General features: G+C 37.2%; 1 protein-coding gene across 1 annotated transcript in view; it reads left to right on the top strand.

Annotated features, from left to right (window-relative positions):
- Nucleotides 1-24,817, top strand: part of LOC102110002 (pinopsin-like) — a 72,334-nt gene that overhangs the window by 22,277 nt on the left and 25,240 nt on the right. The window contains exon 2 of the mRNA XM_088051352.1: nt 1,636-1,961. Coding sequence (XP_087907478.1) covers nt 1,636-1,961 — 326 coding nt within the window. The remainder of the gene's footprint in view (nt 1-1,635; nt 1,962-24,817) is intronic.

The raw sequence follows: 24,817 nt of genomic DNA, 5'->3' as shown, positions 1-24,817 counted from the left end.
TGTAATTCCCAGTAATGTACGGAAAATAATTTAGTAGACTCTTGTAACAAGAAAGACATTTTCTTCTTCAGAAGTTGCCTCTTCTCACACCCTTTTGCTTTATTTTTCCCTGAGAAATAAGGCATCCTATTGTAGCAAGAACTGCTTGGATTTCCCACGGGTCCTTTCCCATACCCAGCTCTGCACAAAGTAATTGCAAATTGTTGTCAGGATGACAGAAATAGCTGTGCCTGCATCCTGTTAACTCAGAAATGAGTCACTGAATTGTAAGGAAAAGTGGAACAAAATGCTGTGCCTGGGGAGAATATCCCACTGTGCCCTGTGTGGGTCTGTGTGTGGGTTTTTTTGCCCAGGTAAAGGATGGAGTAGTGCTATTCCCAAGGGAAGTCTCTGACTCACCTCTGTTTCATGACTGGGAAGGAGCTATAGGAGAACCTGACAGTTAAATGGGGAAAATGGATTACAGCTATGGATTCCCCTGAAGAGCACCTTTTCTTTTAACCCATTTGCTGGGAGTAGGTACCACTCAAAATTAGAGAATTTTGGCAGGCTATATATCTCAGTGCTACTGTATAGTTGGCTGTTGCTAATAGCAAAGATCAAGAAAAAACTCGTGGAAAGAACTGGACTGACATTGATTTATTCAGGTTTTTCATCTTACAGGAGCAAAAGAAGGGGACTAGAAAACATTGGAAAATATGGTTTTAAAGCTCTTCAAACAAGTTCCTTTTGTCATAAATCTTGGAAGTATCCAGTATTGTGTCACCAAGAATTGCAAGGAAGCTGCAAGGAGAACAAAACAATAGGAAATAACAAAACCTTCTTCATTGAGTCGTGACTAAGAACCAGCCATGGAAAGCCATAAAGTTTTGTAGAAAGGGGTTGGGTCTCAAACCTTGAAAAAGAGAATGGAAATATCCTACAACCTGAATTTTAAAGCTTTCCTCTGCAAGATAGAACGGGTTTATGACACCTAGGGTTTAATACTAACCCAAACCACTTTTAAGCCTGGTTGTGTAATATATATATAAGTAAAGCTGCAACTTGCCATATCCCAGTCATGATGTTTTTTCATGTCTGTTTCATGTCTGTTTTTTCTGTATATGAGTGGTCAGAACTGAAGGTTCCTGTAGCTGATGGGGAGAGCAAAAGAAGCAAAAGTTAAGTTTCTTTCACTTTGGTGGTCCCAGTCATGAATATATGGGTTTGTTTTTTGTTTTTTTTTTCCCCCTCTGCCTGTAAAAGTCAATGCACTATTTGAAAATGCTCATGGACTTTAAAAATTGAATAGTTCTTATCAAGGGAATCTTCCGCCATTTTATTAGCTCAGATAGAAAATTGATTTCCCCTGAGTAATGCTAAAACAGATAAAACTGAAAACCTGACTAGAAGATGAATATCTGTATAAAAGTATAAAAATCTTCCAATGTAAGATAAATCTGAGTTAAACAAAATTTGGCATGATGGACAGAGCAACCATGACCAGTGAGGATTAACGCATAGAGAATAATGAAAATAGTTTTCACTGTTGCTTTAAATATATAACCAAAAAAATCATTTCTGGTTTCTTGGGATTTGGAATGGACACATGCAAAATAATGGAAGTAAGCATTTATATTGCTTGGTTCATTGCAGGTGTCGTGTCCCTGATCTCCCTGGCTGTGCTGTCCTACGAGCGCTACAGCACTCTCACCCTGTGCCACAAGCGCAGCCATGATTTCCGCAAGGCTCTGCTGGCGGTCGGTGGCTCCTGGATTTATTCCCTGGTCTGGACCCTGCCACCTCTGCTTGGCTGGAGCAGTTATGGGGTAGAAGGTGCAGGCACAAGCTGTTCTGTACGCTGGTCCTCGGAGTCGGCCGAGTCCACATCCTACATCATCTGTCTCTTCATCTTCTGCTTGGCTGTCCCCGTGATGGTCATGGTGTACAGCTACGGGCGCCTCCTGTACGCGGTTAAACAGGTAAGCAGCTGCCTGCTCCCGTCGTGCAGACTGCTCTGAGGCATGTTCTGCGCTTCTCTTTCATCAAATTTGGAAGTACTGATGGTAGAGAGCAAATCAGCAGGCCAAAATGAAATTGAAAAGACCGCAGAAATACTCAAGGAAGGAGCATGAGGTCTTCACCAGTCTTTTTAATTCTCCTGAAGCTCCAGTCAAAATAAAGTGATAACATCTTACTGATTTTTGTGGTTGGTAACGCTGTGGAAAACAGTATATGGGAAAACTAGCATATCAGAGTGAAGTTTGCATTTGTAATGAAGTAAAAATACATTTTCACCTGTTTGTGAAAATACTTCCTCCTGGTTTTGGAGTAATTTAATAATTTCTGCTTCTTAATCTCTGGAATCTTAACTCTACAGTAATGTAATTCTACTGTGATTTATTGAGTTATCCCAAGGATCAGCTTCTTCTTGTTAATTCTAGCCCATATTTAAATTTCCCTTCTAACTACAACCACCATTTTCCACTACTACTACTAGTACTTCTCCTCATACTACTACAATGATACTTCTCTCAGTGGTTTAAGGTGCACTGTAGATATTCCAGAATGAAACAAAAGACCCTGAAAAGGGTGTGGTATTACGAAGTTTGAATACTCTTGGGACACTAATGAAATGGTTTAATGATGAATAATGAGAGAAGAATTAATGTATAGGTGCTCTCTAAAAAGAAATTCTCTAAAATGTTCAGATGAATTAATTAAGGGTGTTAAAAGGGGAAAAAAACAGTAAATACCTGAATTGAGACTCTCCTACAGAATTAAAGTGAATTTGTACTAGTTTGCTTTGATTAGTCATAAGGAATTAAGTTTGATTGTTTTACACAATTTGTCAAAACTTTAAGAACACTTAAAGCCCAAATGGGAAATCTCTTTGAGTACTGAGTGGGCCACTAAAATCCCTTTGATGAATCACACATTATCACTCTTCTTAAAAGTTGTGCAATATTAATATGGAAAAAAATTCCTGTGATTGTAAACCATTCAAGGGAAGTATCAGTCCATATCTGATCTCTGGACAGCAGTTTCTTTTGCCATCACCTCATACTAAGAAGCAAGATCTTGGAATATGTGGTACTAAAAAAATGCAGAAGATACATGTTTCTTAAAATTTTGGCTTATCTTTCCTTCAGCCCTCATTTCCCTTGCTGGCAACAGTCATCATCCACAATATACAGATACATGTATGGATGAAGCTTCTGTAGCGCACACTTTAGCCTCTAGTGCTAAATGTGGACTTGTGTTATTCTATTCACTTTTTTTTTTTTAAATTCAGCTATATCAAAGGCATTCATAATCTCACTGATCTGCCTGATGGGTCTCAAGAAGTTGTGGCAAACATACTGAGGGAACAAAGTATTATAGAAATTATTTGCAGTTTATAGACATTTTGTATTTGGTCATGAAGCCTGGGTGGAAGATTAGGTTGATTGATTAATCAACTGTCCAGAAGAAAAAAAAAAAGAGGGACGAAAGTCCTCTCTCCTCCATTTTCTTCACGCCTTCCAGAGTAATCCACAAGCCAGTGGGGTGCTGAGGTTAGAGAAATTTTGTAAATGATGGAAGTGAAAGAAAATTGAACCCAGTCTTGCATAACCTGTTGGAGGGACAGGCCTTAGGGAACAAATACTTGTTGAATGCAAAGGAACTGCAGTGAGGATTAGATCATATCTCTAAAGTTGTTGTGACTAGGGGTCCTAAGAGCTGCCTGAGTATTTGTGAAGTCTTAAATAGCTTGTGTTTTTTACACAAAATATCTAGTGCTTTCCTGGGGTTTGTAAAAGATTTTCTTGATAAGTTAAATTCACCAAAGAGAATCTTAATCAGAAAACTCACCACTCCTCAGCTTTCTGTGGTGTACCACGAACTATTTTCACCACCATAATCCTAAAACCTTGCATTTCATAAACTTTCTGTGGCGTATATATAAATTTCTTAATGAACATATCATGACACAGTCACTGAACTATAGGCTTCTTTCCCTTTAGTCCCGGTTAATTGTTCTGTAGTAAATGGGATAATTCATTAAATGCTGAAGTATGTCAGGTTTCAAACTAGAGGAAGAGATGAGCAATATGCAAATTAGCTTATAAGTTAATAACTTATAAGTTAATAACTTTAAGTTCTTTATAAAAGTACAGTTCTATATAAAAATATAAAAAGTAGTTCAATATAAAAGTACAAAAAAAGGTTAAGAGTGTTATATTCATTATAATGCTGTAACTTTCTGGTGTGGGCAAAAAGAAATAGTTATCTTGCCATTTTCTGGCCTTGTAGATTAAAGTCCTTCTGTGATCCTCTGTTAGGTATTTGAAGTAATATGGGAGCATGGCAAACATTGTAAGTGCATTATCTCAAATTCAGCAACTTGCTACATCTTCTGATGGCATTTCATGATGGCCAGATCTATAGAAGCTTTTTATGTTAGAGCATTGTAGCAATAACAGTATTGTACCCTGAAATTGAGAGTGCAGGAGTTATGCCATTATTAATAGTGCAGTGTAAATTTATTGAGGTGGAAGAAATATCTTAAGGTATTTGGGATAGCTAATGCACTAATTGGCATGGTGCCTTCATTTTTCCTTTGCATGGACAGTGATTATAGGTCTGCCTTTCTCTTCTTCTTCTCTAAATTTAGTCCTGTGCTGTAGCATTCTGTCACTTGAAGCATTAATAGATCCCATGATCCCAATCTGTGTAATGATAAAAAGGATTTCAGTAATACAGATTTTATGAAAGATCATCTTTTAAAGGAATTAGAAGTCAATAACATCTTCGAATAAGTGATGTTAATAGCAAATGCCATTAAACAGCATTAAAACACAACTCCACCAGTATCTCAGAGCTCTTGTCATTTATCATGCTTGAAGCCCTGTAGGAATTACATTTTTTTTTAAAGTTATGTTTTTTTTTTCCCAGGCTGGCTTTATCTGGATGGTTGAGTTTGATCAAATGGGCAAAGTCTTCTCCCTCACAAAATTTATTCAAATGTATTTTATTCATGCACATTCTAGAGCACAAGGGAAGGAAATTGAGGATGGTTTATTTTTCCTTGTACAATCACATTATTTTATTTTCAGTTTTTGGCATACGATACTTCTCTGTGACTCTACTCTTTCATTCCCTCTGGAAAAATGTTCTTTATGAAGACAGTGTCAGTTGTTTACACTTTGAAAAGTGGGCTCCCAAATGTGGAATTACAGAGATTAGCATTGTGATCACTGTAGCACAAAAGACACAATGTGATTAAAATCCTCCACTGAGGGGCCCAGAGAACTCATGTGAACCAGCCTAATGAAAATTAGCAAAACTTTTAAAAAGAGATCTCTTCAGCCTGCATTATCTCCTACTTACATGCAAAAATCCTGCCCAAGGACAAGAACAATCCCAGAAGGATGTTTCAAGAAAAGTTTTCAGTTTGGTTTTATAAAAGACTCTCATCTCATTGTCAGTCTTCTTTCATTGAAAGCCGTGCCTGAACAAAGCTTAACAACTTTTCATGAAATGTAGCTAGGATGTGGAAAACAATAAAAAAGACTGTAAACAGAGCACAAAGGCTTAAAGATGCAATTTTTACTCTGCAAAAGACTGTATGTTGAAGTAGGCAACGGGCCAGTGTTTTATAGGATTCTGGAGTAGTTGGACTTACAACATGACTTTATAGTCCTATAGTGTGGTAGCTTTTGCTTTTGGGTTTTTTTTTCCCTGTTGTTATTCCTGTTGTACTTTGTCTCTGAAAAACAAAAAAGAAAGAAAACAGAAAAAAATATTTAGGGAAAATTTAAAGACCACATGAGGCAGAAGTTGGCTTTACCAGTATCTCTCATCCAACATCCTGTGATGCACCTGTTATTGCTCAATTCCTCAAAAACTTCTAGTTTTAACTAGTGACCAAAATGTGAGTCCAGGTAGTGGAATTACCCAACTATTTCCCTTTATAGCAATTATTTTATTTCTTTTGAAAAGTGGCACATGTTTTCTGACTTCCAGATATCATAGGAGAACCAGATAACCTTTTTTTTTCATCCTATCTCCTGACTTTTATGAGTCTTGTCATCTTGTAGGGGTACTGGGAAAGTCAAAGTTACACAGTAGAGAGCTGTCTATTCCTCTTTCTTACCCCTCTTCCAGATTTCAAAGTACTAAATTTAGTGGAGGAAAAGTGCTTCCATCTCTTATGTAAGAAGTAATGCCCCAGAGTGAAATTATCACTTGGTTATAAACCCAAGAATATTAATTTTTAAATCTATATGGTGATATTTTGACTCTGTGTTATTTTTTAAAGATTTAAGATAAAGATAAACAGCAGTGGTGGTTTTGAAATCTTCTGTGCCCACACAGGAAGTAGAGGAGAAAAAGGAAAGAAGGGAAGTAAATTTTTATAATTTCTGATTCTTTAATATCTGTTTTATATCTGTACTATTTGGAACACATAAACAATATTTTAAAATTATTTATTGTATTGTTATTCATTAGTCAGGAAAGGACAACAAGGTAGAAGGACCACGCCTGTGAACATTTCCAGTTTTCCATCTCTTTTGGAAATGATCACTTGGAGGAAGAGAGCACATTAGGGTAGAATGTTTAGTGATTTAAACTGAAAAAACTCTTCACATAATGCAGAGAGTAGGATGGGAATGTAATTATTCTTCCATCATTCCTTCATGTGCTTCATGTGCCTATTTATAGAGAAACTTGATTTTCTGAAACTTCATCTTTGATGGCACTGAAATTATGATTTATGTTGAGAAAACTGATAAAGCAATTATGCACCATTAAATCTTAGAAACCTAAATAAAACCAGGTTTGTAGTCATAGGAGTAAAGTTCAAAATTTTTCTAGTTTTTTAATTAAAAATATAAGAAAAGTAATCCAGGTGAAGATGATGTAGACCTGGTTGTATGGTTCTTGTAGATCATCCCTTTCAAATGTCATTAAGTACATTCAGGGTTTGACTTAATTTCAAGTATGTTTGACTTCTGCTGTATCCAAGCCTAAACACTCATTAGACAGCTATATCTTGTAATTTTTTACCATATGCTCATAAATTTTATTTCTCTCCTTTGGATCTTCATATACCCTTTCCCTCCTGCTTTCTGGTGGCATAGAAGAAAAATGATAAATAGTTTTGCTTTTAATTTTTAAGCCTTGCCATAAATATATAATAATTACATCTTATTCAAAGCAAAAAGAGATTTAGTTTTCAAATGAATTAGTAGATGTTTTCTGTCCCATTGCCATGAAGAAAAGGGAACTTATTAAAATAGAAGTCTCAGTTTAAGAGAATTGTAATAAACTTACAAAATGTAATGAAAGGCATTGGCTGGATTATCAATTGCTATAAAGTAATACAGCCTATCATAAAAAAAAGTTATAAAAATAAATATTTCCAAATTTTCTGTGCAGCATTCAACAAGCACCTAGCAGTACTTACTGGGCAGTTGTTTGACCTTTGCCAAATTCTTCATGTGCAAACCAACTCTACAGCCAGAACTCAAAGCTGGCAACAGACCATTTTTTGTGTTCTGTGATAACAGGAATATTTTGTCATAACAGACACTGGTTTTTTCATTGTTTGATTCTACAGTATTTGCCATAAGAATGGGCTTTAAGATAGCAGTTTACATTCCTGTGTAACATTGTAATTTTTTTCAGAATTTCTAGATCATATCTCCAGTAGAAAAGCTGAATGCTTTTTGCTGTTTCGAAGTAGAGGATCACTGAAAGACATTGGACTGCATATACTATGTATCTGTGATCAGTGATCAGTTCTTTGAAATTCTGATTACTTTCAAGTCTTCTTGGCTTCTAAACATGATCAAAATTATTAGAATTCTGTAGGTGAGGCGATATCTGGAATAAAAAAAGCCATGGAATACTTGAAAAAAAAAAAGATGAAAAGTATCTTGCTATTTTTTAGTAAGTTATTAAATTCTATTGAACATGTAATTTATTTAGACTCAGACTGCAATCTGTAGATGGAATTTCATACATAAGAAATCTTTGCATATCAACTCTTTCTGTTTAAAAAGTTTCTGATAATTTCTGTAACCACTCTCATCTTCACAGCCCATGGAGTCCCATTGCTTCTTTTCTCCTTTACCTCACACCATTCTTTACATAGATAGATCTCCTCCTTCCTTCCTTCAGTGATTCCCATACATTTTTTTTCCTTTGATGGTTTGAAGATGCTGTGAATATACACTGATTTTCCAAGGCTTTGCAAAGCTGATACTACTATTCCTATTGTACTGAAGGAAAGAACATGGTTTTGAGAAATTACCTGTGAAAATTCAAGGCATTTTAAGAATCTGTCTAGCCTATTCTTTTTCTCTATGTTCCCTCTACTCAGTAGAGAAAGAAATATCAAGGAGATTATTCTCAAAAGCAGCAACTTTTATTCGGCTGCTGGTACATATGATGAATAGCATTAAAAGAAGAAAATTATATTATAATAAAACAAGGAAATTAGCTTGACCTTGAAAAGAGGATATGGTGTATCAATTATTACTATTTTTTAATGGCACCTGTTTTCAATTATTTTAAAAAAATATTATACTAGTTAAATTATTATGCCATTATGGCATTGTTATTTGATGCCAGGTCATAATGCAAAGTATAAACATAGCATAACTTTTCAAACAAAATCTGTAGCATTCTGACACTACTGACTTTTATACTTGTATACTTTACATACTTTATATACTTTATATACTTTTATAAACAGCAATTTTCAGATGTCAGTATTTCATGTTTCAGACAGTCCAATCCTTGCATTTTTGTTCAAGAACATTTCAGTGAAGCAAGTGCTGATTCTTCCTGTTAGCTGATTTTTTTTTTTTTTATTTTAATGGGAACCTGTTTGAATAAAAAGTTGCTTTCATTAGCTAGGAGGAAGATTTACTAGCATGCTTAATTTTTAAAGAGGTTACTTAGTCTTGTACTCTTTGATAACTATTAGGGTTTTCCCAGGAGTTGAAGTGATTATTAGGTAGCTCTCATAAAAACACTGTAAAGATAGTATTGATTTTGGGGGTTTTCTGTTTTCAACTGCAAAAATATTCCAGTTTTGAAATATTTTCACTACATTTATACCAGTTTTTATTAAAAGATTTTGTCTCAAGGAAATCAAGTTCAGTGTTTTCTGTAACAGTGGAGAAAAATGTCAAATCCTGAGAAATAAAGGAGAAAGATGACTTTTTTTTTCTTTGTGTATAGCTGCAAGGCTTATAAGCTCACTATCTCAGCTTTTGGCAGAGTAAAGGTACGGTGATCAATCCTACATAAAATCCATTTCAAAGTCTTTAAGGACATCAGCAGCTGTGCTTGCACAGACAGGTTGAGCTCACGAGTGACAGGTGTACTCACTCAGGGCTGTTCTCGGTATTTCCGATTAAAAAATGTCAACCAAATGTTAAAGCATGTCATCAGAGTTGTCTTTGAGGTCTGATTATGCTGTAAGGGAAACAGAAATGAGAAAAGATTATGATCTTCTTTCCCCTGTGCTTGCAGAAATATAAATCATTAGTTAATTGTCTGTGTTTTGCAGAGAAGCAGTGATAAAACTTTAGTGTAAATCAGGCACTGTATAAATTCATTGTAAATCAAATTAATGGCTGGTCAGAAAATAGGAATTCATTGGGTTTTCCACTTTTCATAGTTTAGATAAGCTAGGGAGAAAATAAGTCTGTCATAATCTTTAATAACAAGCTAATAGAAATTTAAGACCTGATCTATTAATCTCTGGATGCATTATGTCCATAAAAAATAGGCTGTGTTTTCGTGAGTCTTTCAGTTTACAGCATACATACCAAGCACTCATAACATCTCAGTTCAGAATATGTTTTGGTAAAGGGTTTTCCTGAAAAGAAAAAGCATGAGGTGTTTTTTTTTGTTTTTTTTTTTTTTGCTCACCACTTATAAAACTGGAAAGGTTAAATGTACAAAGGGTGTTTTGCAGTATAAAACATGCAGAGTTTTACACTTATATTTCAGCATGCAAGAGCTTAGCTACATTTACTTACCCTTCTGTTGTTTAACTCCACTTCAGAGACTAACTTGTGAGCTCAGACAAGCTCCCTGACTGAAAACTTGGAGGAAAACTAATTGTCCTATATGTAGAGCAATGTGGCATTGTCCTCTAGAGGAACACTTCTGAAGGTCTGCCTGCAAAGGGATACTGCTGTGCAATGAAAAGAAGAAATGTGCAATGCCCAAAGGCCTTCTCTGGTGATCACCATGCACTTGGTAACACATTAACTGGGCCATTGTGTCAGAGGCCAGTCCCAGCCAGTGCTGTCCAAGAGGGAAGTCAAAGCAGAGAGCCTTTGTCACTCTGAAAACTAAGCCTTCTGATCTTGTTTTAATAGTTTCTAGCTACTTTCCCAAGAAAGTAACTATAAACATAGATGTTTATACATTCCTTCTAAGAAATGTCTTTTGATGGACGTTTTGCATGACCAGTGTGATTGGGAAGGTGGTAACCTAACTATCCAGTCCCTGGTCATTGTCAAGAATCTATAAATACTGGAGTCAAAAAAATAAAGCTCTTTTTTCCCTATCAGGCATTGAACTGTGTCTGTGTGAATCATTCCGTGTCCTGTAGCGACAGGCCTTGGTTGGCAGCCTGTAAACCATAATGGATATAGCAAAGCCTTCAGTCACAGTGGTAGAACCATGGAAAAGCTTGGGTTGGAAAAGACACTAAACATCATCTAGTTCCAACACCCTTGCCATGGGCAGGGATATCTTCCACTGGACAAGGTTGCTCAATGCCCCATCCAATGTGTCCTTGAATAGTTCCAGGACACAGCTTCTCTGGGCAACCTGTTCCAGTGTCTCACTACTTATCACAGTAAAGAATTTTTTCCTAATATCCAATCTAAACCTGCCCTCCTTCAGTTTAGAGTTATTCCCCTTGTTCTATCAGTACATGCCCACATAAAATATCCCTCTCTAGATTTCTTGTAGGTAGGTCACCTTTAGTTACTGGAAGGTGCTATAAGGTGTGAGTCAAAATGTACTTTTTCCTAGTGGAGCAAAGCTAGTTAACAAGGATGTTTGCTTTGATTTTTTCATCCTTATTTCATCTCACCATTAGTCCCGTGTTACAGCTCCAAGGCTTGGCCAGGGGCATTTGTAACAGCTATTACTGTTCATTGGTTCTGTGATTTATCTTTGTGAACTATGTAGAGTAGATACTTCTGAGGATTTTTAAAATTAAGTACTAACATGTAGCTTTTCAAAACTTCTGCTCCTGCTGAAAGAAAAGAGATACAGTTCAGGCACTTTGCAGTTCTTTTCCCTGACACATTACGAGGGCCTTCCTTTACTGAAGGAGTGCTTGTCTGAACCTTCCCAGGAGAAATTATTCCCATCAGTTTTACATTTCTTCTTATTAGGCAGATGTTTCATTTGAATTTTACTTCATTAGTAATGCAGTTGTTAGATGAACTCTTCAGCTGCTTGATTATAAAGATCTTTATATTAAAAAGCTCAGGATTCTTTATGCAGTAAATCAATATTCCAGTGTAAAGTGAAAGGATAGGAAAGAAAAAGATAAGGTCTTAATTGGCCAATGTTTCCTTCAGAGAAATATGCATAAGGTGTTTTACTCTACTTATCAAGTTGTTTTTAATCTGTTGACTCTCCAAGGTCTCTATTTTAAGATAACCACTGTCCCTTTTGTGGTCTTAATTCATTCTTCCTTGGTTATTTTAAGGTATAAAACTAAAAAGAGTGAACATTTCACTCTTAATTTATAGTGTTTAGGGTCCTGAGACTTCACTTCCCTCTTCACTAAGCATCTTTTTTTTCCATTGTTCTTCTTTTAAAATGTCTACACCATATGCATCTTAAAACAGCAAACTGTCTCTGGCTGGAGGTGGAGTCACCTGGGCTTACAATGAATTCGAGATTATTTGACTCTTAGTAGTACAAACAGACATCTGTTAAGCAGCTAAATTAATCACAGATGAGTATGTGCTAAGGTTGCCTTAGGGTATATTCCAGACCTTCTCTTGTACTTGAGAGTGGTAATCTGAACTTAAGTGGGAGACCTGTCAACTAAACAGCTTCTAATAAAAAACATGTAAGGTGTTTTCTCATCAATATTTGTTTTGTTTCTGGTCACTTACGTGGCAGAAGAGGCACAACATTGCAGTTTCAGAAAGCTGTGATAATAATTTTATATGGTAATATAACATTTCACTTGAAACTGCCCCAAACATGCCAAGATAGATTTCCATTTATCTGTCATCTTGCTACTTATGTCTGTACTATTAAAGATTAAATATAAACAAAGCTTGAATAAAACCAGCCTGCACAGAAATTAAAAAGGAAGAAATTCATAAATATTCCGAGACTAAATTAAAAACAGCCAGACAAACAAAAATTGAGCAAACACTCCCATAAAAAATGGAACTTTCCCTACATGGAGCACACTGAAGGATACACTTTTTTTTATTCCCATTGGCAGTCCCATTAAACATACTTAAAAATGGGGTTGTATGTCTGTAAAACGCTGCATACAAGCTACTGCCTTGCACAGAAAACAGAATGAATATTGCCACTAGTTCCCTGTTGCATCTATGCCTGGTTAAATACCAGTAGCAGTCTGTTCTGCTGCTGCCCTCAACATGGAGATGGGCATTTAAAAACACCTGTCTCTGGGAAAATTAATTTAACAAATTCACCTTGAATATTGCTTTCTGCTTTCTCTATTGTTAGGGCTTGCAAGAGCTCAATAAAAGTCTTTAAAGGTCTTACCTGATACTTTTCTCTCTCTCACTTCCTGAGCAACTTCAGGATATTAGTTCAGTTTAAATGTCAAGTTGAAAGAACTGACTTTCACATTGCTCCAACCTGGCCTTTCTGCATCAATCTTTAATCTTTCTGAAGAAAATTTGTATCTGTGGTTGGTAACTGGCCTTGGCCTTTTGTTAATTGCATGCGACTCCCAGGAGAATTTTCTTTTTATGTGTTTTCTTTCACTATTCAGCAATGTAAATGCTCTTCTGCCCTGCTCATGCTTCTGTGCTCCAGGATGGTCAAGGCTCACTAGGTGTTTAGTCATGTCAGCCTAGAACATTTCAGATTTTTTCAATATATAATTAAATGGATTTGCTTTGGTCTCCATTGCTTGCCAAGAAAGTTCAGGATGTTAATTCAGTCTAAATGTCAAGTTAAAAGAAATACAATTCCAGCCCTGCTGAATCGTCTTGTTAACTCATTCTTTTTACTTTGACCTTTCCTTAGGGAGGTACAGGTATTGCTCGATTAGTTTCAGCTTTTCCAGAAGAATGGTGGAATTTTATATGACTACACCATCTCTGAGGTCATTAAATTCACACTGGATAGGTTTTATACTGGCTCTAACTATGTCTATCCTTACTTACTCATTGCACTATGAAGAATTCCTCTGTCCCAAAACTCAGAAATGAACATGGTGCTTACAAGTGATCTGAACTTGCAATAGCTGTATTGAATAAATACTGACTTGAAGAGGGTTGGACTTGTAAGTAAACCATTTCTAGAATAGTTTATATCTGGACACTAACTGTCCCAGATGTATTGACCCTATTGAAATTAGAATTAGAAAGAATTCTAGAGAATTGTTAAAAATATCTGTGTTGATTTTTCCTGGCTGTAATTGTCAAAAAAAACAAAACAAAACAAAAAAAAAGATACCCAGAACAAAATTAGATTGTAGAAAAATATTGTTCCAGTGCTAGTCTCTTCCTTGGAAAATAAAGGATATATTACACTTTGGAAGTAGTAATTTGCAGACTGAGAGAGTGGAGCTTTGTCAGCAATGTCACAGATGAAGGGTGAGGTGGGCAGCACCAGGTGATAACAGCACCCGAGGTGCAGTTATTTGTGCAAAGGACCTCTATAATACATCATATATACACATACATGTATGACAAAGAGTTCTTGGTTATCACCCTTCAAAGTCATGGCAGAGTTAGTTTGAGTAATTTAATGGAAAATGCAGGTCTCTATTCAGGAAAATCAAGATAAATAAGATGTTAGAAATTGCTGGGAAAGGGATTGAAGGAAACATCCCCACTGTTGTTATACCATTGTATAATACTGAATATTGCAAGGAGTAGTGGTAATCCATTTGAAAAGAATATAAGAAAAAGAGAAAAGCTGCAAAAGGGTAACAAGTGCTATCAGAGCTACAGCAGTAGTGTTCAAGGAGAGATTAAAAGTGAGAGAAATAGACTCAGAAACCAACACTCAAATATTACCATCTTTCAAGTATGGTACTACATTTCAGACACTCAAGGTGAAATCCCAGATTCCAAGATTAATATATGATTAATATAATATGATCCAAGCTGGAGGGCTTCCTATGTATATAGATAGTTTATCAGAAGCAGAACATGAGCTGTGAATTTTCAAGTACCACTCCATAAGTGAGCAAGAGCTGACTGTATCACACCAATTCCTTCTTTCCCCTTCCCTTACCATTTTCCTTTCCTTTGCTCCTCCTTTCTTTTCCCCCAGCATTTCTCCCCCCTCTTCCAACCTCTCCTGTCCTTTTCTCTCCTTCTCATTCCTGTTAATCTCAGTCAACAAGAAGCTTGCTGATAACAGTTGTTTTCATCTAAATTAAAGCACACATTAAGGTATAGCTCCCTGATCATGTTTGCTGGCTGAACCATTCTAGTGGAACCCCTACATTACATTACTCTTAGATTGTTCCTGAAAAGAACCTGCAGCTGTATGAACTGATGCCTTCTTGGACACAGTCAGTGATGTCACTGGCAGAAGACCAGTTTGCCATCTGTTCAGCTGCCACTTTACTCTTTCAGGATTCTAATCACCACAAAAAAAAAAAAAATCAAAATAAACTAAAGAATAGCAATCATGTCTTTTAATTCATAACATTCTTCTACTGCACCTTTGTCTGTTTCCTTGGAGTATGTGAGAATACATGGGAAGTAGCTCAAATGAACCATTATAGTGTGAAAGTGATTTTTCTGCTTGGATGAAGAATTTGGAATCTGTATTGATTATTTTCAGTTGTCATCAGTTCTGTGTTTTTCATCATGTTCCCCTATAACCCAGAAATCTGTGCTACCTGAAGAAATAATTTACAAAAATGTTACCTTTTGTACAGCACCAGAGTAACAACAATATAGTTGTGTTTGCTATACTCTTCTGCTTCAACAAATAAGAAACAAATTTCAGGGAAAAACAATATTACCTAGAAGTAAAGTTCCAAACCCAGGTATCTTGTACCCAGTAATCTTCTAAGAGGTTATTTTGGTCTTTTTCTTACTGAAATTGTTTCTTTGCTATAATACTATTTTACAGGCTCAGAGCTGTCAGGGTTCAAAAGTATTAGTGGCATCAAAGCCAATATAACCTGATGGGCTATTGGTGTTTTTCACTGTTGTTTTCCAAAGTAAGTATGCCTATCAGAAAGATGTGTTTTACTTTATGCATGATTACAGTTCACATATAAAAATTGAAATGGAGCTTGCCAACTAACTAAGTTTTGCAAAGTTGCACATTTTATTTTTAATGTGTAATCTGTTTCTCTTCCCTATCAACAGTATAATTCAGCATCAGTATACTTTACAATTGTGTGTCAGCACTATCTGTACTGTGCTCTTTTTGCAGAGAAATGACAAAGATTTATCTAAGTCTGGTGAAGTTAACACAGCTGATCACTTTTACAAATGCCTGGCTTTCTCCTAGAAATTCCAGTAGGATGGCAGCTGGGCTATTAGTGCTATAAAACTGCCACTTCTTCCCTAAGTGATGATGGTGACTCTATAAAAATCACTGACCTGCCTTTAAGCAAGCTTGGTGAACTTCATTTCAGTGAAGACCATCGGTAGCCTGTTGCAAAGTCAGCAAGAAATACACAGTAGATCCCCACTTCTCACATAAATGTTCTGTGCTGTGGGCAATTTTAATATTTACTCAGCATTAATAGGCTTAGTAGTGGCCCACTGATCCTTAGTAGGATTCATAAGAGAAAAACCTTCTTTTCTATCCATCAGTCTGGCCATTTACTGCAGAAACATTAGCCAAGGAGTTCTGTTTCCCAATAATCCACTACCTGGACAATTCCAATTACCTCCTTTCTATGGACATTAAGTCATAGTTTGGCAACATCAAACAGGAGGTAGAAGGTGTTTTTTAAAGTTTTTCTTTCTCTCACTACTCTAGTCTTTGAAGTCTTCGTAGTTGAATATTCTGAATCAAAACTGTCAACATGAGTTGCTCAAAAGTTGGCCAGAATCAACTGTACTCACATTCTGTCAGATAACCTGGTCTAGAGGATAAAAGGGAAACTAGTCATGATACAACTCAAGTTCTTTCATGACATTCCCATATCAACTAGGAAAATACTGCCCTAGAGGACTCCCTTTAAGGTGCCCATTTCATAGGGATCTGTCAAGTGCTTTCAGCCCTTTCATTAATGGTATTGATCTATAATTAAAACTCGGTGAACATCAGGACTGGTCAATGCAAGTACAGGGTTTTGCATAACGAGAAATCATACAAGATTAATAAATTCAGGCTGGGAATCAGTACAGTCCAAAGGATCTAATTTGAATAGTGAGTCCCACACAAAGGTATGGGAACACCATACCTTTGCAAACAGAATAGATCTTATTGTGGGACAGCTGCGCAGAGGTGTGGAACACCTGACCTTAGTTGTGCTCTGTTCTGTCTGCTTGGTTTTGTTAAAAAGACATGCACATTTTGAGAACAGATGTGTGAACAGTTTTCAAATGTAAAAACACCACTACTAGAGAGAAGCAGTTGTGACTCACTGTGCTTGTGTACCCTTACACTAATGGAAAGCCACAAAGACACATTTTCTAGAAGTGAATATCTAGATCAGATGTTACCAAAAGGTTTGTAAGGATACAAGTGTTGAAATCATGGAGAAGGTTGTTCAGGGGTTTAAAATATCTTTTTATTAGACAGTAACTCTCAGGCTGATTGAGGAGTGTTTGTCCTGCATTTAGTGCATATGGGGGAAGGGGGAATGATGGACAACACCAAATGCCTTGAGAATCCTTACAGCCCTCTGGCTGTAAGATTTTAAGTGCATTAAAATTCATGGAATTCCTAATGTTTATTTGCAAAGATGGTAGAACCATGTCATCACAGTAACAGGAAATGTAGGTACTAGAGTAGTTTATGACAACATGAAAAAGAAATGGTAGGAAAGCAGAGAAATTCAGTCCTTTGTCTCCACCAGCTGCTATTTATTTTAATGTACATTTGACAAAGTAATATAAACTTTCAGAATCCCAGATTTGTGAGTATATAACAACAGCTATAACCTAAAACTTCTCTGACTCTGTCACATTCAGTGTCTGTTTTCACTTAGAGAATATTTTATGACATGTTTATTATACTTTGGGATGCATATTTCAGTGTTTCTGTTGCATTGGAAAACACGTACTTCCTTTTCTTTTCAAATATTATGTCCAACTTCAGAAGATAGACAAAGGAAAAAAAATTGGTGTGATCTGGAGTTGATCATGTATGCTAGTAAAAGTATAATTCAGAGATATTTTACTAAAAATGGCCCATACAGATATCTGTTTTTTAATATTCCTTTGCTCTATTTTCTAATGATGATGCTGACTCTGTGGGGAAGAATCTAGATAGCTCCACTTTAGGCCATAATTTGGTGAAAGATGAAATAAAGAAAAAATGGCATTTATATCCCTCCCTCAGCCATATATATCTAGAACTTAAAAGTCTTCAAGCATCACTGCTTCCACTGATCCACAGTCTTCCATCAGAGAGGATACAGGAGGTAGAAACTGAAAGTCTCTCAACAAACTCATCCATTTGAGTTGTCAGCATTTGGAAAATTAGAATATTTTGAGCTATAAAAGAAAGCATCTTATTTTTGCTAGTTTTGTTCAAAATTCTAACAAGGAATAGTATCTAAAACACAACTGCTCATCTTTTCTGTATTACATGGTGTGTTCTTACACAGGTCATACTGCATAGCACAAAGCTGTGGTCAGAACATAGAAATGCTGGATCTTGCATGTCTCAGAGTACTGGGCATGGATAAACTCTGGTCAATTCTTTTAGACTGGGCACTCTGGGACTTGTCATGTTGCTTCCCACGAGCTGTCGTATGCTATATCTGACACTTTCAAAGTCTTTCCCATTATTTACACCTTTTTTTTCTTCTATCACTTTTGGGTATGGCATGTCTTAAATATCCTTTAAAAGGTTCCTAAAAATTGAGTTTATGGATCTCTGCAAGTAGATCCATATCACGTTTTTGAAGGCATGATGATTCTGAGTGCTGCAGGCTTGGAGGAGTCACTCCCATGCACAGTTTCCACCTGAAGCAATGTCTGTCTGCCAAAGTGAACATGATGCCCCCCTCTTTAGAGAGCGTTTCTGACAGAGTGTGTTCATTCTGACTGAGAGGTTGAACAAGCCCACTACCTTCCCTTTCCTGGTGGACCCTGATGTAAAGAGGAATGCTGCTTTGAGGTGATCCTCAAGGTAGTGTTAGAGGGGTAGACAGAGTAGATGTTCCCAAACTGAAGCTGGGATGCTTCTCCCAAAAGGCTGCAAGTGCCAGTGGGAAAGGCAGCATCAGGAAAGGCAGAGCCTGTAGCACCAGACTAGAAAAACCTCTGTGGACAAATCACTAGAAAAGGCCACATATACGCTAAAGAATGGATGTTACTTACTGTGGTAAAGTCAGAAAGTACCTTGGACTTGACTGGCGTAAGAGATCTGATAGTCAAGGAACAAACTGAGCTTTGAAGATTGCAAGAAGATTGAATCAAGTAGAACTTATTCCATATCTAATTATTTATTCTTTCCTTACCTATTCCCTGATCTTTTTCTTAGAGTCTTTTATGCTGTCTTCACCTTGTAACGTCAGATTTTGGTCTAATGCTATGAATACCCCAACTCCAACAGAACTTTTAAAAAAGTTGTTTTGTGTGGGCAGGAATGAAACTTTTAACAAGAAAAAATAATTTTGTTGTTTGGTTGGTTTTGGTTTGGTTTTTATTAACTATACTTGTGCTAGGTAGATGTAAAAATCAGCCAAAGTACCTCCTGCTCTGGTTATTTCCAGTAGCCACTGATTTTATATCATTTATAAAGGATTGTCTGTAATCCACAAGCTACAGAAAAGGATTTTATCTTCCTTTTCTGTGTGCAAAGATAGATAAATGTTTATGAACACCAGGCTAGGTACAACTTGCTAGAGGAGAGAGAAGAATTGAAGACTTACAGACTTCTGAGGGTTGGTTTTGTTTTGTTTTTTCTGAATACACCTGTGCCATGGCAAGTGTATAAGAATTTGAGGGAAAGCATCTGGAGGAGAACATTTTCAGGCTATTTTTGGCATAATTCCTATATTTTTAAAGATTCCTATTGGATGAGAGCTTTCAAAACACTTTGCATTTATATTCTTTGCAGGGTCTATAGGATTTGACAAGCAGATCCAAGCACATCTATTAAGCTTATTTAAATATAAATAGCTGCATGTCAAAGGCATACCCACATGTCCTTAATGATTCCTTGCTTTATGTCAGTAGAAATTTTCAGGAAAATGTGAGGGGATCCCTCAGTAAAATGTGGGAAAGTCCACCCTGTTCCCAGGAGAAAGATCGTGTTTAGGTACTGAAAGACTGATGATGCCTAAGAGATTTTATCATCTGATTTCACTGTAAGGAGTACAGCAGCCAATCCAGAGGAAAGCAAAGCTCGACTTCTCACCCACATACGCCAGCCTGGTGAAAAGTAGCATTAAATGTGAGTGGGAGCTTACATACCTGCAAAAATGGACCTAGGGGAATAGCTAAGCTTCATTTTCAGGGAAAATATTACCCTGACACTTTTTTTTTTTTTAAATTCACACCCCATATTCAGACAAAGTATTGATGTTTAGAGTAGGAAAGGTTGTGGTTAATTTAATTCATGAGGTGAGGAGGGTGGTGAGTAATGCTTGCATCAAAACTTGCTTTTTCCTAACTTTCCTCTCCAAACTTGGGTGACTGGTGAAAAATCTTCACATAATTATGGAAATATGTATGTGTGTGTATGTATATATAATGTGTGTATATATATTTGTAAGATATATAGTGTGTGGTGTGTATATATTTTTTACATAAATAAAAATATATGTATATACATATTTCAAAATGTTATTTTTTGTCATTGACTGAAAACATTTTTCCTTTAGGTGCAGGAAAGTGTGAAGTCAATTTTCTGTGCAGATGGTAGCATACTGTTGTTTAGCATAAAGTAGCCTAGAAAGAAACCTTGAAAGAAATTTCACACCTGTCAGTTCATCTGTTGTTGAAGAGTTCAACTTTATTAGTGATGTTGCATATACACGTTCTACATTTTGCTGTCTCTGGAAGAAAGAACACAGAAACCAAGAAGGATTTCAGGTCTGAAATTTTTCCTTCCTGCTCCAGAAATTCTTCAATGCAAAATACATCAAAGTCAGCTTTAATTTTATTTTTTTTTTATTATTTTTCCTTTCGTTTATTGTTAGCTTGGCTGTTCAAAGCCATCACAAAAGTTTTTAAAACATCAACAACAAAAACCCTAACCCAAACCAGAAGCTGGTTATTAAATTATTGGTTAAAAAATATCATTTGTTGGCAAGCTTTTCCAGAGGAGGAATGATAAACTAAATTACTGCCTTGATTTTCTGAAGGCAATCTCAGCACCTCCCACCTTTATAACAGCAAGTTGTGTTGCAGAGCAGCAACACATGTAGTAATATAATACAGGTTCACATCTTCCTTGTGCTAAGGACTCCAGGGCTAGATGCAGCACTCCAGGTGGGCTCTCTTGAGGGCAGAGTAGAGGAGGAAAATCACCTGCCTCAGCTTGCTGTCCAGTCCTCTTTTGATGCAGCTCACGATGCATTTGGGCCTTCTGGGCTGAGAGTGCACACTGCTGGCTCACATTCAGCTTTTCATCCATGGGAGCCCTGAATTCCTCTTCTGCAGGGATGGTCTCAATGACTTTTCCCAGTCTGCAGTAATTTTTGGGATCTCCCCAACCCATGTGCAGCACCTGGCACTTGGACTTGTTGAATTTCCAAAACTTAGTGTTTGGACAATGCTGTCAGTCCCATGGTGCCATTATTGGAGCTGCCCTGTGCAACGGCAGGAGTTGGACGTTGATGATCCTTGTAAGAGTATCTAATGGATTTCTCTTTCTAAAACAAACTGTTAATGCAACCCAAATTAGAGCAGGCATATACACCTTTTATCTTCTCATGCACACTGATGCTAGAAAATAGACAGTGAATAAAGAAGGTCAGGATAAAACATGAATTGTCAATGATGGGAGTGACACCATGAGCTCCTTGTTTAATATATGGGAATGTGTTCACTGTGTTAGTCAAATTGCTGCTAAAAGCCCTTTAGCAGTGAAAAAAAGAGTTCTGCATCTAAGAGGATTATAGTGTTTCTTAAGTCCACAATAGAACTTGGCTGATTTTAGCATCAATAGCAGTTATGCTTTAAGGGCAATGTACAAAGCCATGAATTTTGTATTTAAAGCATCACTTCACCTTTAGGCATTCAGGCAGCTAATTCCCATTTCAATAACAAAAATTTACAATAAAACCAGTCTTCAGCTGATAAAATATCCTTCCTGTGGACTTAAATTCCTGCACTTAGCAGTGACATAAAATAATTAGCTATATGGCCCCTTGTGTGGTTTTATGGCTTCTGCCTTCTGTATTTGTTGTTATTAACTCATTATGTGGCTCCAGCTGAGCAAAATGCTCATGTGCATGCTTAAATGTCAGTTTGCTCACTGAATATATAAGTGTAAATGCTTTGTAGAGTCAAGGCCCATTGAATTCTAAGATGACCTGAAACAGATGTTTCTGCTCACTCTCCATTTCCACAGGACAATACGTCTCTTCACTCATTTTGAACTTAACCACCTAACTGGTAACAAAGGAGGCATTTATTTTTTAATGCAGTGAGCCCTCTTTTTCCAGGATTGCCTATTTTAAACAACAGTGTTTAATCCCCCTTATTATTAATCTGTACAGTACTGGTTCTTGGGTACCTCATACTGAGAAATAGATTACTTGGAGAGTATGTTTCCTACTGCTATTTAGAGCTTTATGTGCTTTGGAGGTGTGGTTGGTTTTTTCCTTCTTTTTTCCTTGTTTTGCCTGAGGACAGAATCCACAGAGATGGGAGAGGATAAAGCTCATCACAACTGACATTCCAGTCACTGCTTAGTTTGACTGCAAGGTTTAGTAGAGGTTTATTCATACCAATAAATGGAGGCCATATCTAATTTTCTTTTTTTAGAGATGCAACAGAGAGGACTGTCTTACTTGACTGGTTCATGATGGAAGAAGAATGGTCTTTTTCCAGCTTTTTCCTCTACTGCAGCTTTTGCATAAAAAGTCTAGATGCCTTCTGTTCATTTCAAGAAGCCGTAGTAGACTAAATGTTCAAAGATTGGCAGACTTCCCTCAGTTAATTATGAATATTTTACTTGTGTCTGGTTTTGGTAGTACTGTCGAATACTTGATCATGTCAAAACAAGTACTTACTGCTGATAGTGAAAGATGCTGGTGGCAACAAACACTGCTGCTCATAAATAGCCTTTTCTTCACTGTGCAGTTCTGAAGTAGTGAAGTAAACATGGTTATATGAGTAACATGTATAAGATACACAAATAGAGATCCAGGAATAATATCAGCCATGATAAAAAAGCATCTTATGCCCTGTTTCCATATTGCTTGTTTAGAGCAAGCTACATAAAGGATGTTTACAGCATCCACTATTTAGGTGCACAGGGTATAGTTAGTGATACTATTTTCCATCTTAATAAATAGCTTGAGAAAGTGACTTGAAGGACAAAACTTACTTAGTTACAGGACCTCTGACTTCTAAGATGTTATGAAGTACATGTCCCTTGCTTGAAGTGGCTCTGGATGGTGCATAGTTTTCCATCTAGAGGTTAGATGGATGGGATGCCATATATTCTTCATAACCTTTAAGGATGCTCACAGTTGAAAATGGATGCAGCTAAAACATGAAGGAAATGCTTTATGAGATAAAGCACATAGCTGCATTAAGTAAGGAGGAGAGACTAGGGTAAATGTGAAAATGAAAACACAGGGGAATTCAAAACTGTCAGGTTAAATCTTCATTATTAAAACTTCCCCTTCTTAATAGCTAACTTTGGCCCCGCTCCCTTGCCTTACATAAATAAAAAAACCCCAACTTGCCCATGGATGATGGGAATATAATGAACTGACTGCATATGTGCCTCTGGCACTGTGGGCATCACAGTTACCTCACAGCCACAATGCACAAATATCCTTCAGGTCTTTCCTGCCTTCTTCTGAGTAGATGAAGTGCCACCAGTATTCCCTTGGTCCCATAAGTCATGCCCCGATAAATCCAGAGAGAGCTGAGCAAGGGGCTGCAGTAGATCAGACTTCTGGCTCTGGAGCACAGGAAGGGGCAGGCTGTTCCCCTGGGCAAGGTGCTGCTCAGGGCTCTTCTCCATATGAAGCTGTTGGATGGCTAAAAAATATCTAAAGCAGGGGCAGGTAGCTGCTGTCCTTTTTTGTCTGGGCTGAAGAGCTCCAGTGTTTGGCCAGACAAAAACCCATGGACTCAGCGTGGTTGTCATCTGGCTGCTCCCTCCGGGAGCAGGTTGACTGAACCAGTTGACTTGGACAGTGATGAGGTCTGGACTGACACCTGCAGTACCTCAATTGGGTAACCAGAACCTGCTAACCATTTCCTATGACCTGCACTCCTAGTATTATCTCTCATACCACTGTACAACAGAGTTTATATGTTTGGAAGATTTACTTGTTTTCTGCAAGGACAGACCCATTCTCTTTTCTCTTTAATGAAAGGACAGACTTGTTCTCCTTAGAGGAAGTCAAGCTTCCTCTAGGTCATACCTTTTCTCTGGGTCCTTGTTGTGACAGGCTCACACATTTGCCTGCATCCAGTTTAAAGGCTTTTCTCTCTCCTTGCTGAGTACCTGTCACAGCAAATATTTTGAATCCTTTCTTTGAATATAAAACCTAACCATCTCCACAGTTACAGCAAAAGCTTTTTGCATCTCTTTTTACTCTTTTTGCTTTCCATATCCATATTGTAAGGTCCCCTTGTCTTTGGTTTACCACCTCTCCAGACTTTCACCAGTGCTATTGAAATTTTCTATGCTCTGCTCAGAGCTCCCCAGTTCCATCTTTTCCAAAGCATGGAATAGCAATGCAGCCCATCACTTGGTGAGTGATGTACCTGCTACATCCTGTCAGCTGTGGATGCAGCTTTTCAGGTCAATCAATCAATGTGTCACTTGGTCTCCTTCTGAGGACACTTCTACCATGCCAGCCTCCTCACTGAACACCACTCTGGCTTCTCCCACACTCAGTGGCCTGTCACATCTAATGTACGTGCTCGGCATGCTGCCCTAGTGATCTATGTCGTGGTATTTTTTGTGTCAGATTGACTCGAAAAAAGTGTTGGGTATATGTGAGATGCAGCAGGGCTGCAGGGCAAATCCAGACCAGAGCTAATTGTGCCACTGTTACGCTCAGTGCCTGAGATTAAACAAGCTTGCCTGTCGCTGCCTCCAGCTGAGTTCTGAAAAAACAAAACATATCTGCTACTTCCCAGGATGAAAGCAGGGGAGAAACAGAATTTCCTCATTAAAAAGCCCTCAACAACCAATTAATTCCCCAACCTTCTTCTCTTTAAATATAAAGGTTTCCCTTTAATCCAACCATTATGTTGCTAAATTTGGCAGGAGATGATCTTTGTCCCAGAGA

The sequence above is a fragment of the Pseudopodoces humilis genome, chromosome 2 (genome assembly GCF_049639895.1).
Source record: "Pseudopodoces humilis isolate 2021_Gansu_Grassland_sample_001 chromosome 2, ASM4963989v1, whole genome shotgun sequence".
NCBI lineage: Eukaryota > Metazoa > Chordata > Aves > Passeriformes > Paridae > Pseudopodoces > Pseudopodoces humilis.
This window is presented reverse-complemented; position numbering and strand designations above follow the sequence as displayed.